Source organism: Syzygium oleosum, unplaced genomic scaffold, assembly GCF_021117445.2.
Source record: "Syzygium oleosum isolate NSW1041296 unplaced genomic scaffold, Sole_v2.1 Sole_v2.18, whole genome shotgun sequence".
NCBI lineage: Eukaryota > Viridiplantae > Streptophyta > Magnoliopsida > Myrtales > Myrtaceae > Syzygium > Syzygium oleosum.
Window position 1 is genome coordinate 5,240,908 of NW_026607502.1, and position 14,958 is coordinate 5,255,865.

The 14,958-nt window shown below is 38.9% G+C and overlaps 1 protein-coding gene across 2 annotated transcripts; it reads right to left on the minus strand.

The window, feature by feature from the left end:
* Positions 1–5,149: 5,149 nt before the first annotated feature.
* Positions 5,150–12,693, minus strand: LOC115666510 (protein PLASTID TRANSCRIPTIONALLY ACTIVE 12, chloroplastic). Of its 2 annotated transcripts, none has more exons than XM_056319713.1 (10): positions 12,434–12,693; positions 12,015–12,085; positions 9,811–10,524; positions 9,322–9,442; positions 8,386–8,637; positions 7,867–7,988; positions 7,222–7,290; positions 6,016–6,069; positions 5,823–5,921; positions 5,150–5,587 (listed from the first exon to the last, which is right to left on the minus strand). In XM_056319713.1, the coding sequence occupies exons 1-10, from the start codon at positions 12,468–12,470 to the stop codon at positions 5,486–5,488; spliced, it is 1,641 nt and encodes a 546-aa protein (XP_056175688.1). In that variant the 5' UTR covers positions 12,471–12,693; the 3' UTR covers positions 5,150–5,485. The 2 variants fall into 2 exon arrangements, with proteins under 2 accessions (XP_056175688.1, XP_056175687.1); XM_056319712.1 differs by having other exon boundaries at positions 8,386–8,645; positions 9,330–9,442; positions 12,434–12,692.
* Positions 12,694–14,958: the final 2,265 nt, after the last annotated feature.

Genomic DNA, 14,958 nt, shown 5'->3' on the forward strand with positions numbered 1-14,958 from the left:
ACTATATCATGAATGGTTTACATGACTCATTGTACAATGTCTATTGTGCAAAAAAGACGGCAAAGGAGTTATGGGAAGCCTTGGACCGGAAATATAAAGCAGGAGGATGCCGGAGCAAAGAAATTTGTTGTCGGTCGATTCATTGATTATAAGATGGTGGACTTTAAGGCTGTGATCGAGTCAAGTGCAAGAAATTCAAGTGATCTTGCATGAAATTCGAAATTTGAAGGAATGATCTTGAGTGAAACCTTCCAAGTGGCTGCTATTATTGAAAAGCTACCTCCTGGGTGGAAGGATTTCAAAAACTATCTCAAGCACAAGCGAAAGGAAATGAACATGGAAGAGCTGATTGTTAGACTTCGAATCGAAGAAGACAATAGAAGATCGAACGCAAAGGGTTCAATCCTAATACAGCTAAGGCAAATGTTGTGGAGCTTAGACAAGGCCACAAGAACAAGAAGATTGCCAAGCCAAAGGTGGGGCCAAAGGAGGAGTTTCAAGAACAAGTTTCAAGGAAAATGCTTCAATTGTGGTAAAATGGGGCATAGATCTATGGAATGCGGACTTAGAAGAAGAAGAATTATGAGACAAATATGGTGAATGGCATCGCTCAAGGCGTGTCAAACATAAACCTTTCTACAATGGTTTACGAGTAAACTTAGTTGGGTCCAATCCGAAAGAATGGTGGATTAACTTGGTGCCACTAGGCACATATGCTTTAACAAGGAACTATTCACAAATCTTGAACCAATTAATGGGGAAAAGGTTTTTATGGGAAACTCGCCTCTTCTTGCATCGAAGGCCAAGGGAAAGTGTTCTTTGAAGATGACCTACGGAAAAGAGGCGACTCTAAACAATGTCTGTATGTGCGAGAAATTCGAAAGAACTGGTTTTCGGGTCTCTGTTGAACAAGCATGAATTTCGTATGGTGTTTGAGTCGAGATAAAGTTATTTTGTCTAAATCCGGAATGTATGTGGGGAAGGATATGTAAGCGATGGGCTTTTTAAGCTCAATGTAATGACAATTATCAATAAAGATAATAAGTCTTCCGTTTATTTACTTGAGTCTTCCAATTTATGGCATGGTAGACTAGGACACGTTAATTATGATACATTGCGTAGATTAATTAACTTGGAACATATACCTTCATTTCAAATTGATTCAAAACATAAATGTGAAATTTGTGTTGAGGCAAAATTAACGAGATCATCATTTCAAACAATTGAAAGAAACCGAACCCCTTGAATTAATTCATAGTGATGTTTGCGATTTGAAATTCATTCAAGCGAGAGGTGGTAATAAATATTTTATTACTTTTATTGATGATAACACCAATATCTTGCTATGTGTATTTGCTTAAAAGCAAAGACGAAGCCTTAGAGAAATTTGTTCTCTATAAGAATGAAGTTGAAAATCAACTCAATAAGAAAATTAAAAGATTGAGAAGTGATAGAGGTGGCGAGTATGAAGTACCAATTGGTGAATTAAATGCACAACACGGAATTATACATGAAATAGCTGCGCCTTACTCTCCTCAATCAAATGGTGTTGCTGAACGTAAAAATCGCACATTGAAAGAAATGATGAACGCGATATTACTAAATTCAGGTTTGCCTCAAAATATATGGGGAGAAGCTATATTGTCAATCAATTACCTTTTAAATAAGGTACCTCGAAAGAAAGAGGATAAAACCCCTTATGAAGAAAACGAGGACGTCGATCTGCTTAGATGGACCCGTTTGTAGAAGGTGAGCGGACCATTCTAGATGCGAGCCTCTACAGTAAGACTCGGATCTTTATGAATTTGAGTTGAACTCAAATTGGCGTTTCACAGTCGTCTGTAAGGATTGAAATCCGCCTAAAGCAAATCGAAGTATATGAAAATGGTTTTTGCGATATTTGTGAAAGCAAAAGAGGCGTCATACTGCAGAAGTAAATAGTTCTACTTTTAGAAATAGCATTCGATGCCCATAGACAACGTCTTGATTGTGCAGAAAGTAGCTATGACGGTCAAAGGTGGTCAGAACAATCGATCTTTTGACTAGGAAAGCTTCCGACTGATACTTTGAAGCTTGAAAGTCTATTTAAACAGATCAAAGTGGCTTGTTGAATTGGCGAAGTTTAAGAACTCTCTCTCTCTCTCTCTCTCTCTCTCGCATTACCTTAATTGACTACGTAAAGTCAAGGGATAATATGGATGCGGATCCGTAACAAAGGGTTAAAACAGAGAGTTAGTTGAGAAATCGACAAGAGGAATGGGAGCTGAAGCCCATGAAAGAATAAGTTGATATAAAAGGAAACCCAACCTAGTAGGAATACTTGTCTCAATCTAATTCCCCCATACCTCGCGTGACAACTTGTAATTTGGAAAGAAAGTAATATGATATCGTGAGAGGTGCTTCAGTTTGTAGAAGCAACTAATGAAACTTTATGTAAAAGCAACACTCTTTACTAATTATAACATGGGTTCATTTACATAAGAAAGCTGGACAGTTCGGGACATCATGTCTCTTGGACAACTAGTAAAGTAAATATACTTTCACAAGGGAAGGTTCAAAGGGTAATACCCACCTATCCTATGCGGGTTTCAATTGTTGAACACTATCACAGAGTCAAAACTAAAACAATTTTCATTCATGTGGGGATTGTTGGAAATATGGGATAAATTGATGGGTGAATGAATGAGAAATTGATGCTCAAAGAACACCCCGAGTTGGAAGTGGGATGTGGAAAATACTAGTCCCACATCGGAAAAGAAAGAAGACTATGGAGTCTTTATATACGATTACACTTATTTGAAGTGGTAACTATCATAGCACAAACTCTGCGCCTCGCGCGCGGCGCAAGGGGTGCAAATCCGACGCCCGACAAAGCTGAAACTTGGGCGTGAGCGCACATCCAGCGTACACGATTGCGGGACCAGAAAAGTGGGCCTCGTGCGAGCCCAATTTTGCCTTCGATTTATTTTTTCTTTTAACTCAAACGAGTTACGAATTTCATAACGTGCGACATTTAATCAGCCTTTATTCCCATCAAATTTACCCACGTAAAATTGGATTAATACCAAGAAAAATCACAAATTTGTAAACTTGTGATAAATGGAGGGTATTAAACCCCATTCTTGTTTTAACTTTTTGTAGTTTTTGTATTCGGAGTTCTTGTCACCATTAAACCTCGGTCGTACCGGAGCGAATCATTTTATGTGTCAATACAAACTCGGTTTCATTTGTATCGATTCCAATTTGATTTCGTTTTGTTAAAGTTGTAATATTTATACTGATGCCGATTTGAATTTCGCAACATGTTCTAGATGCGAGCCTCTACAGTAAGACTCGGATCTTTATGAATTTGAATTGAACTCAAATTGGCGTTTCACAGTCGTCTATAAGGATTGAAATCCGCCTAAAGCAAATCGAAGTATATGAAAATGGTTTTTGCGATATTTGTGAAAGCAAAAGAGGCGTCATACTGCAGAAGTAAATAGTTCTACTTTTAGAAATAGCATTCGATGCCCATAGACAACGTTTTGACTGTGCAGAAAGTAGCCATGACGGTCAAAGGTGGTCAGAACAATGGATCTTTGACTAGGAAAGCTTCCGACGGATACTTTGAAGCTCTATTTAAACAGATCAAAGTGGCTTGTGAATTGGCGAAGTTTAAGAACTCTCTTTCTCTCTCTCTCTCGCATCACCTTTTCCAAAGTGGAAATACTTGTCTCAATCTAATTCCCCCGTACCTCGCGTGACAACTTGTAATTTGGAAAGAAAGTAATATAATATCGTGAGAGGTGCTTCAGTTTGTAGAAGCAACTAATGAAACTTTATGTAAGAGTAACACTTTTTACTAGTTATAATATGGGTTAATACCACGAAAAATCCCAAGAGTACACATACGATAAATTTACCCTGAACTAATTTTTTGATCACTAAAAACCTCAAATTGGTACATACTGACAAATTTATCATAAATCAATTTTGTGACCATAAAAAATCTCAAACTGCTATACTTGTGACAAATTTACTCGAGTAAAATTGGATTAATATCATGAAAAATCACAAATTTGTAAACTTGTGACAAATGGAGAGGTAAAACCCCAAACTAGTATATCCATAAACTTTTACGTGTCATCAAACTCGGCAATTTGACAGTAAAATTTAACGGAAATTAACGGAGGGTAGATTTGCCACAAGTATATCAGTTTGGGGTTTTTGGTGGTCAAAAATTAGTTTAGAGTAAATTTGTCACAGGTGTATCGATTTGGGACTTTTGGTGGTATTAATCCTTGGGTTTTATCCCTCCATTTGTCACGAGGTTTACAAATTTGTGATTTTTCGTAGTATTAATCCAATTTTACGGGGTAAATTTATCATAAGTGTATCAATTTGGGGTTTTTGGTAGTCAAAAACTAGGTTTATGGTAAATTTATCACGGGTGTACCGGTTTAGGGTTTTTGGTAGTCAAAAAATTATTTTGGAGTAAATTTGTCACATTTGTATCAATTTGAGATTTTTGGTGGTATTAACCCTTACAACATCTCAAGGATTATATAGTGGATTCTAGCCTTGTCGAGACTATTAGAACTTGGAGAGTCGAGCTTATAAATCCGATTTGTATCTTTTCTATCTCTTTAACTCCTTCAATATCTATTTGATAGAAAATTCTGCTTCTGCATAAATGTTTTTAGTTTCAACAGCACCTTCTACACGCTTATCGTCCCTTCTGTTTCCTCAAAACAACCAATGCACCTTACTCTTAGTTGTTGCGCCTAGTTAACTTCAATAGAGAGAAAGTAAAGAATTGAAAGAGGACCAAAACAGGGGGAGAGATGTTCTCGTCAAAGGCCGAGTCCGCAGAATGGATCGGTTAATTTACTCGACTCCGTGGTTGCCCGGCTATGATAGTCCGGTTGCCAGGACCGAGCACCCCGACTGACAACCCGACCCTTGTTCGGTGGCCGCCCGGCCCTATCTTCCTACTAGCACAAGGGCTCCAAAACTTGTGTGAAACTCGTAAAAATCACAACAAACAGATTTTTAAGTAATATATTAAGTGCGCATGATTAGTTAATCGAGTCTTGTATTTATCATAATTCAATTAGGGTCAGCACCCGCTGTCTCTGCCTCCCTATCGAGTTTCTGTATCAATATGTTTGAAAAAAGGTGCTAAATCAACTCCATTTTAAAGGCAGGACGTACTGATGATCATGAATTGCAAGTTCACTGCTGTGTGATGGACACCAAGACAACCGCAAGAATGCACTAATCACTCAGTAATTTCGACTTTCACAACGTCATGGTCCATGGCAACAAGTTCGACAAGCACAGCCCCGAATGTGCTAGCGAGAAGTTAAAGCAGCACTCAATGCTCTCCATTCTTCCACCATTGAGATCGAATTCATGATCGACGGCGATTGGGTGCTGGGCGAGTGTGGCAATCGGACTCGAATAGCTAGTGAGGTGAAGGGGTTCTTCCTTTCGGGAGGGTTCATTCATCTTCTTCAAAATCCAAGAGAAAATCCGTAAGATTCTCGGAATCATCTACGGCATCTTCCAACGACATACGACCGTCCTTTTTCGGCTTATTGTCCTGCAATTCATAGCATGAACAGAACAAAAAAAGATGCGCGTCACCCCAACTGTGGAAGAACTCTGAGCCCAAGCAAAAAACTTGAGATGCAAAATGTTCTCGGAGGCAAATGCTGCTATGGGAAGAAGAAAGTCTAACAATCGTGAACACGAAGCGACAAGTAGATGCTGGATTTCAACCCGCCAAAGAGCCGTTGATTGTAGGAATAATGCAAGAGAGCATATGTGACAATTACCTTCGACTTGCGGAGCTCGGGGGTGCTTTTCAAAACGCTCCAGTTGCGCGTTATTTTCTCCCGCTCTTCCTCACCCTCGATCTCACTGTCTTCTCCTTCCTGCATGATAAAGAGCCCAACAATGAATCAGATCACATCAGAAAGTCTGGAATAGTGCATTACTCGTTGAGGTGTGTTAAGGAGAGAGACTTACATCATTTTCCCCAATGTCAACAGCTCGTGCCATTGCTTCGTCCATGTCTGTTATCTGCATTGATCACAAAAATCAGGGGTTAGAAATTTGCATTATTAGCTCTTTTCATAATTATCCCACTATTTCCCAGGTAATTCTATTAGCAAAGACTAAGCCTTCGAAGACTTGTAATTAGTTGATCTTAACCGAATAAAAAAGAAATGGCAAAAGGACACTATAAATGCCATAACTTGTGTACGGAGATCACTTTGGTGGCATAACTTTTTTCGGATCACTTTGGTGCCAAGTCGGAGGAAAAACGATCACTTAAGTGTCATAAGTTTTTTGGATCACTTCGGTGCTAAAATTTTGAAAAACGATCACTTAAGTGCTAAAATTTTTAAAAACGATCATTTAAGTGCTAAAATTTTTGAAAAACGATCACTTAAGTGCCAATCTCCGGCGAGCCACGTCGGCTTTAGAAATTAATAAAAAAAATGCCACGTCGGATTTCCGGCGAAAAATTGTGTACGGCACCGGAGTTGGCACTTAAGTGATCGTTTTCAAAAATTTTAGCACTAAAGTGATCCAAAAAAAACTTATGGCACCAAAGTGAGCGCCGTACACAAGTTATGGCACTTGTAATGTTCTTTTGCCAAAAAGAAATATTTGAAGAGTCCAATCCTAAAACAGGTAAGAGGAGTTGGTCTACGCAGTCCTAGAAGAAACATTTCTCACATATCAACAAACAGGGCAGCTGTTAATACCAAGGACTCGAGACTAGTTCCATCTGGAACAAAATCTAGTTCTAACTGATTTTAGGCTTGTCCTTTTTCATGATAGGGCTTCTCTTTGGTTCTCAATTACAAGTTCTCAACAAAAGTGCCTCGTATATTTGCATGAGAGTTCAAGTCTTCAAGCAAACATTCCCTCACTCAACCAATGCGTCTCACTTTTCTTCCGCCAAAACAATTCGAAAACCAAGTTGGCGCTATAACATGATTTGCAAGAATCTTAATCTTTCTTCTTGGTTCTGGTTGTTCAAGCCATTTTATTAAGCAGAGTTGAGAGGGAGAGTTAAAAAAAAAAACTTGAGAGCAGGAGTCGCAAAAGAAGCATATGAATATAACCTTCAAAAAGTAGGTTTGCAATGGACAAAACGGTAGGAAAAAGTACTCATAAGTCATGACGCATTAAAGAGGTAATTCATAATCGATGGTAAATCACCTCAATTTCCTGCGTTTTCTCCTTTGCCAGAATTTCCTCAATCTCCTCCCTTGATATTATCTTGCCTCGCTGATCAAAGATAAGGAAGTCAAGGGCTGGAATTCAATTTGCAAAAGATGCTACAACTAATATTGGACTTCGATGCTAATATCAGGGAATTAAAGGATGTGCAAAAAGCAGTAACAGCAAATCGATTTGCATGCGTTGCATCTTTGCAGACTTCATAACTAACAGATCATTTAGCTTATTGGATGCTTGTACAGATATTACTTCCCTACTAAGCAAGTAAGCCAGAAGCTGCAAAGTAATTCTGTGGAGACCAACATATTCTTCCATAACAAAGATGGGAAGAATCTGGTGAACTTATATTGATGTAAAACATAATTAGAAGGAATAATAGTGATAAAATGATGAGAAGGAAAGCAACAATTAAAGAAGCCTAGCTGATCTTGGTTCTCTGAATCAAGTTAGAATAATAAATTATCTCTTATTATCAACTTATTACCGGGCAACGATGCTTTCATCAGAAGATCCACAAGTCACTTGCTAGTAAAAGCATACTCGATCTCCATTTTGGGCATTATGATTATTTTGCACATCATACCAGGACAAGAAAGAAAAAAGAAACTATTACGTTGTACTAACCTCCTTCAGATGAGCCAACATATTGGGAGTTGGTTCGTGAAAATCTGGACCTCTGTAATCAATAATTTCATTCGGATCCTGAATATAATTTATGGTAGGATATACTGGATCTCCACCCCAAACTGCAACAGTTAATAGGATTTCAACAACCAGCATGAAGCCACGAAAAAAAAGAGAAATGAAGAGAACAATACTCTCGTCTCATCCTATGACATGACTAAGATGAATGACATGAGATGAATGGTGTTTCACAAGATGTAATGTTAAACAATGGGCTTTTGCCTAAAGCAATAAACCAATTTAGTCAGTCAAGGAAGTATTGAACAAGGACAGGATGATGTTGATTACCCACGAGCAACGGAAAAGAAATAAACAGTTGCGCATGACTGTAGCAGCACAAAAGGAGGCACGCCTTATAACCTTTCAGTTCTAGGACCTCATTATCGAATGAAAACTATAAACATGGTATGTAAAAAGTTGAATGAAAAAAAGAAAAGAAAAGGAACTCAATAAACTTACTTTGTTTGACTTGATCCTCTTTCATACGCATTGCAAGAGGATCCCTCCGAATGCGTATATCAGTACCCATCATAATACGATACTCTCGATCAGTCTGGTGCTGAAACATTTCAATAAGTTGAGTGTTTTCATCTTCACCAGTTTCTTCAAAATGCCTTTGAACGGCTTCGCGCGAAGTGTCTCTCTTCCATGCTGATACCCATTCTGAGTAGTACGCTAACGGACCTATTTCTTCCAGTCTATCCTGTTCAGCTTGAAGCCTATATTCGTAATAAACATTTCTTAAGACTCTAGACACAAAATCAGTGAAGTGCCACTAAGAAGCAAGGAGAACGATGAACAAGGCAATCTAAGGAATTTCACACGTGGTTTGCCTAGGAATCAAGCACAAGGGTCAAAAGCACGAATTCCGCCCAAAATGGGGATGGGTTAGGGTCCACATATAAGAAGGTACTTATAGATGAACTGGAGTTAAAATTTTACAGAAATCCGAAAATTCAATGCAGCTCTCACATGATAATGATTAATTCATAATCTAGTTAAATATGAAACTGACAAACTCAAGGACGTAGAAGTGCTTATAAGTCGATGATGAATTAGCACCAATCCATAGTAGCATAAGAAGAGCTATCAACTATAGCCACTTCCAATAGTTTGCATAATGGCTTTTTGTTATGGACTGAATTCTCACCGTTTAGGAATGAGAACTGAGAATAGATGAAAAGGATTTCTCATCAAGAAAATCAAGTAGCTGTATGTTAAAAGGGAAAATTGTCTCATGTAATGCAGTCTCCTGATCTAAAATACAAATGGACCTGGACACTCGCGCAACAAAACTTAGAACCTACAGATGCCACTGTCCACAAAGACAGAACCAGATGGAGCACCCATATCAGCACATATTGCAGAAGTAATTAACCATATGATATTCTAAACATGCATGCCTTTCTTCCTTGAATAGATGCCGTCTAGCTCTATATAAAGATGTTTCAGTCAATGTTGGATGATCCCCGTAAAGCTTTACTTGTCCAGTCTCTGCCATCGCTTTTAGGAAAACCTGCAAAACAGCATGTCCTATGATATGTGCAAACCATGCACTTGCTCCGAATCAATCACGTGTAATATAAAGCAAGTGGAATCCAAACTAGGTATCACATAATATCAATGTCGTAAATTTAAGCTTCATAGACGATCAGGTTTCATAGTGACTTTCTTTTTGTGATTGGTAAGTCTGATATATGGCAACTAAATTATAATTCCAGAAATCAGCTCTATACGCGTGATATTACTCAAAAGAATATATGCAAGCTCTTACTATCCAAATAAATAATATGGTTGAAATAGAAACAACATTTGCCATGAAACCTCTTACAGCATCAAGTGACATCAATTGGTTTTCTTCATTTCCCCTATATCAATACTGACCGTTTCAACATCAGGTCGCCTCCTTTGCCATCTAGACCACTGTTCCTTATCTGGCTTCCTCCAGTTCCACCATAATTCTTCACTTGTAAGTGGCTCCTCTATCGGCTTCTTCACTTTCGGATCGATAAAAGGGTGGGGACGCCCTAGCTTTTTGTCCAAATCATATCCAGTCTCTTCTTCCTCAGGTTCTGTTTGATAAACCACATACTCGGATGAGCTATCTTTATGCTCCTCTATAGCATCAGCAGAAGTTCCAGGTGTCTCCGAGTCAGACAGTAGGAGATCGGTCTGAGATGATCCAGATGCAGCTTCTGGGACAAGTAAATCATTTGATTGCGAACTGACTCCAGCAGACTCAGAAGCAGCAACTGATGTTTTGTATTTCTTCCTCCTGCTTCCTGGACTTTTGCCATAAGATGGAGAGCCTAAAGATTTTCCAGTTGGTTCGGGAGCCCTTGCAGCCCTTACACGGCTAGCAGTTCCTTCTGGCCAGTACTCCTCTCCAGGGATAGCAGCACGCGCACCAGAAGCTGGTTCAAGCTGCCCAGATGTGGAGTCAAGGTAACTATAGTATGGAGGACGCTCGATGGATACATCTTCAAACTCATCCTTCTCGCACTTTACACAAGGTACTGAAGGCCTCTGCCTAAGAGAACTATTTGAGCCAACTCTAACTTGTGCAACTCTGGCAGGAAATGAGCCCAGAAATGATGTCTACACAGTTTGGGAGGGAAGAAACAATTAGCAATCACATCGAACATGAAGGATTATGATGTCATGAAGGTAATGAGGCACATCTGGCATTGCACTATAAAACTAAATTACCATATGCTGCATTGATAGTTGGACATTACAGACATTGGACCATGATTAGTCTCTACATTCAGAGATCAGCAAAGTTAACTTACATGACATGAAACCCATGTGCGTGCACTGGTTTCGATATAATCAATGATCCAAATGAAGTGACATGTTCAAAAGTTCTGCAAAAACTTCTTTTCAGTGATTTGTTAAATAATACTTGGAGGAATACTCTGGAGAATAGATCTCAGCAGCACATTGATTTTCAGAATCCAAATGACCAATGCCGGCATCATATTTGCACAGAGAATGTCATTAGAACGAGTATAGATAGGAAATTTTTTACGTTCCTTTTAGAATTGTTTCGAGTTACAACACACTAAGCACAGTATGATGCTCAAAGTCTACATTCTACAGTGACATGATTTCTGAATATTCCTAAGACATCACTTTCATATACAAGAACCATACTTCTCTGTTGATGGGTTTCATACTCTTCTGACATGCAATAACTTCAATAGCTTTGATGCCTTAATTTTAGCAATCATCTCTTGAGCATTCTCGGTTCAGTAGTGGAAATGGCCCGCAATTGTCCTCCTTGTTATAAGGCATCGATGTAGCTAGGAAGATATTGCATGGTAGTTCAATTAGAGAAAGGAATTTGCTCATTAAAGTGGATGTGCTGTAGCAAAAAACATATTGATATTCAACATGCACACTGACTGTATCATCTATAAGAAGATAGGTAAGCGTTTCACTCTATTGGTAGAAACTATATCGATCATCTTTTCTCTGTGCTTCAGACTCAGCTGAAAAAGACATGAAGATTCTCAATTTCAAGCTCGAAAGATTATTTATGACGCTCAACTTCAGTCTCAAGCGCATGTACACATGTCAATGCCGGACTAAACAACCCAAAACTCAATTCTAATCACATTCTGCATCAGCCTCCCACAAAAGATAAACATTAAATTCCTGCACCAGTCATGCTAACTGAGAGGAACCTCAGAAAAGGTGGAAAATAATCCTAACTAGAGAAACTGATTTAAACAGGAGAAAGCGCGTCTAGGTCTTTAGTTTTGCCAGAGAAATGAACTGACATATCCAGAGAATATACCCCGATTCAAATCTTTTCAGGGTTTACTCCTTAGCTCCTAGATGTTCTAAAGCCCATTATGCAGATTTTCGTTCTTCTTCCTTGAACTACAGCCACCGATGATTGAAGATACAAAGAAATGAGCATAACTGAGAGAATGTAAAGCAATTTGTGAATTTGAGCTCTAGAACAAGTGCCAGCATCAACAACTTCCGTGAAATGCTACTCACGAACAGAGAATACACTAACTAAATTGTATAACCTGACAAGTGCAAAAACTTCCTTTCTTTTCCTTATATGAACAGACCTGCAAGTAATTGGAATTTGGCTTCCCGGGATCATTACCATCAGCTTTGACCGCGCACCTCAATCCGCTACCTGCGACAACTAAATCATCAGCTTAGAGAATCAAGAACCAGATAACATTGTCCCGGACCAATAGAAAAAAAACCCATTTTTTTTCTCGGAAAAAGGCAAAAACGAAAAACCCAACAAAACACAAGAGACCCGCATGAGACCAATGTGGAAAAGCCTCTCTCACACCAGCAGAAAACACAAACCTCAGACGAACATCGAAACTACGAAAGAGACCAAGACAACCCCGGAATCGTCGATACGAATTCACAGCACGAACCCACCTCGAGACACACTTGTCAATCTAGTCTGGCATTGTTGAAATGCGCCAAGCGGGGGGAAGCAAGAAAGAAGGAAAGACCAGAGCTTTACCCAAACACGACCCGGTGGTGGTCGACAAAGAAGCCATCCCACGACGAACGGAGGACGGCCCTCGTTTCCTCGCGTCGCAAGACCTTCAGATTGTCAAGAGCTTGGATGGGGAATTCCTCTTCGGGTTGTCATTTCTCGCTCCGAACTGGATAAAGCTTCTCGAGGGTATTGAGGGTCGAGACGAGTATAGTTCGGAGATGCTGAAGTTCGGCATGAACAAAAGGAGAGAGCGTGCACTGCTTCGGCTTGTACAGCCGACTTTCGCAAGTTAAAGTCCCAGATAAGAGTTTATCCATCATAATAATAATAATATAAGGGGAAAAAGAAAAATGAAAACCCGAATAAGAAAAAATGATACAAACGAATCCTGAACTTTGACAATTCAAGTTCGGGGACCATATTGAACATTTTCATATAGTTCAGGGACTACATTAAACATGTACCAAAATTCAGGGACCGCATTGAACAAATTAAAAGTTTAGGGACCATGTTGAATATTAGGCTAAGGTTCATGGACTACATTGAGTAAATTAAAAGTTCATGACATATTTGATCAAAATTCAGAAGTTGTTTGTGTCATTATCCCCCAAATAAAGTTCCGTGAGCCTTCGGAGTTTCTAATTTTCCTTTTCATTATTATCGGTAAAAATTTTTACATATATAATATTAGAAAATATTAAGTAAAACATTTATCAAATTAGATAGGTAAAATGTGATATGAAATTATAATCTTAATATTAACCGGAATAGACCTATAATAGAGTAATCAAAGAAGTGTCTTCGAATACTATTAATTTGTTCGCATATTCAATTCTATTTTCATTCTAAAACATGTGGATTTCAGTATCATATTCTCTAAACGAAATTTTATCTTAATCTCAATGGTTAACTTAAGACTTGTGACTATATGTTCTTGTCCGTCATTTAAATTCTCCCTTACTTGATTTTTTACAAAAAGGATTTGATTTAAATGACATAAACTATACTTATAATAAGTTACTTTTAAAGATGGATATAAAACTAAATGAAATGAAAATATGTATACTTGAAGTTTTGCTAAAGTAAATAAACTACATCATTTACTTCATTCTTAGTTAGATATAATCGGTTGAATTAAATAATATTATAAAATCTAGTGGCACTTTTCTAACTTTAGTTAATTGCTCAATTAGACATTTATGCAAACCACTGTATGCTAGATGTAATGTCAGAGGTGCTAAGCATACTTTATGCATGATAATATATAACTCGCGAAAAACCTGTTTTGACATGTTAATGATGTTTAATTTTAATTTTAATATGAAATCTTATTTCCATGTAACATAATAATTGCAAATGTAATAAATAGGAGGGATATTTAGGATGTTACACGGACTGAGCGAGCTTCTAGTCGAGTAGGAGTTGGGATCTTTGGTTTTGTTCTTGGGTTCGTTTGCATCTGAGCTTTTCTTGGCCGAAGAAACATGTGCTTTTGGTGGAATTAGACGCTTTCGAGTGCATGTTCAGTTTTCTGAGTCTCAAGGTTGAGTTTCGGGAGCACTTTGCTCGGCATCGGCGGCCTCGCGGTGGTCGGGCACCCGCCAAGAGGTCGCGAAATCATATCTACATAGAGAGAGCGAAACGGAGATGGAGAACAAGTGTTTGTGACATCGCTCGGGGACCACCACACCAATGATCACCTCCTACAGACCATGATGATGCATGGCAGCCATAGCCACCGCGCTGAGCTCCGATTTTGCTAGGTGATCGCAACCACCGCGAGGTGGTGGCATCCCCAGGCATAAGAACGATGGCCTCCTACTGACAATGATGGCTCTACTAGTGGTCAAGCAAGGGTTGACGACGGTGCGGCGGCATGCCACCGGAGGTCCAAGCGGCAATGGGCAGCAATGGACGAGAGCACTCGAGGAGCTTTAGCCAAGTGATGGAAAGTTTGAAGATGATGGACAGTAAAAGGAGCTTGTGTGTGGAAATAAGAAACACTTCACTTGTTGTACTCTTAGGGATAAGTGATCCTCTTTCGATAATTCGTCTAATCCAAGGACAGTTATCATGTCCTTGGTGGTTCTAAGTCGATGTGTTGAGAGATTGAGAGTAAGGCCACGTAAAAGGAACCACCGGACTGAGAACTACCCGGATCGGCCGAATCTGGGTAGTTCCTGAGGGCACCGGTCTGGTTCCATAAAATTGGAACCGGTGAATTTCGATTTGGTTCCGAACCGCCGACCCGGACCACCTGGATCAGACCGGTTTTTTTTAAAATATGTAAAAGAAACCCTAATCTACTCTCATTTCACAAATAAAGGCCCTTCAACGCTGAAACTACCACATTTTATTTATGCACGTGAGTAAAATGACAAGAACAAATCAAAATATAACTTTAGTTGCTCATTCCAACCAAATTTTGTCACAAATTGGAAAAATTTCTATGACACCTATAATATTACACGTAACTCACTGGTTGTAGGAACACTTTAATTATCAAGAATATATTTAATTTCATCTTGAACATTAACGACAAATAA

What these genes read in the sequence shown, in the direction of transcription:
- LOC115666510 (XM_056319713.1), bottom strand. Translation starts at nt 12,470, where the DNA reads ATGGCTTCTTTGTCGACCACCACCGGGTCGTGTTTGG. An exon ending in AGAAAACGCAGGAAATTGAG is followed by an intron (nt 6,070 to 7,221) that starts GTGATTTACCAT and finishes TGATCAATGCAG; the next exon opens with ATAACAGACATGGACGAAGC. An exon ending in TTGACATTGGGGAAAATGAT is followed by an intron (nt 5,922 to 6,015) that starts GTAAGTCTCTCT and finishes TTTATCATGCAG; the next exon opens with GAAGGAGAAGACAGTGAGAT.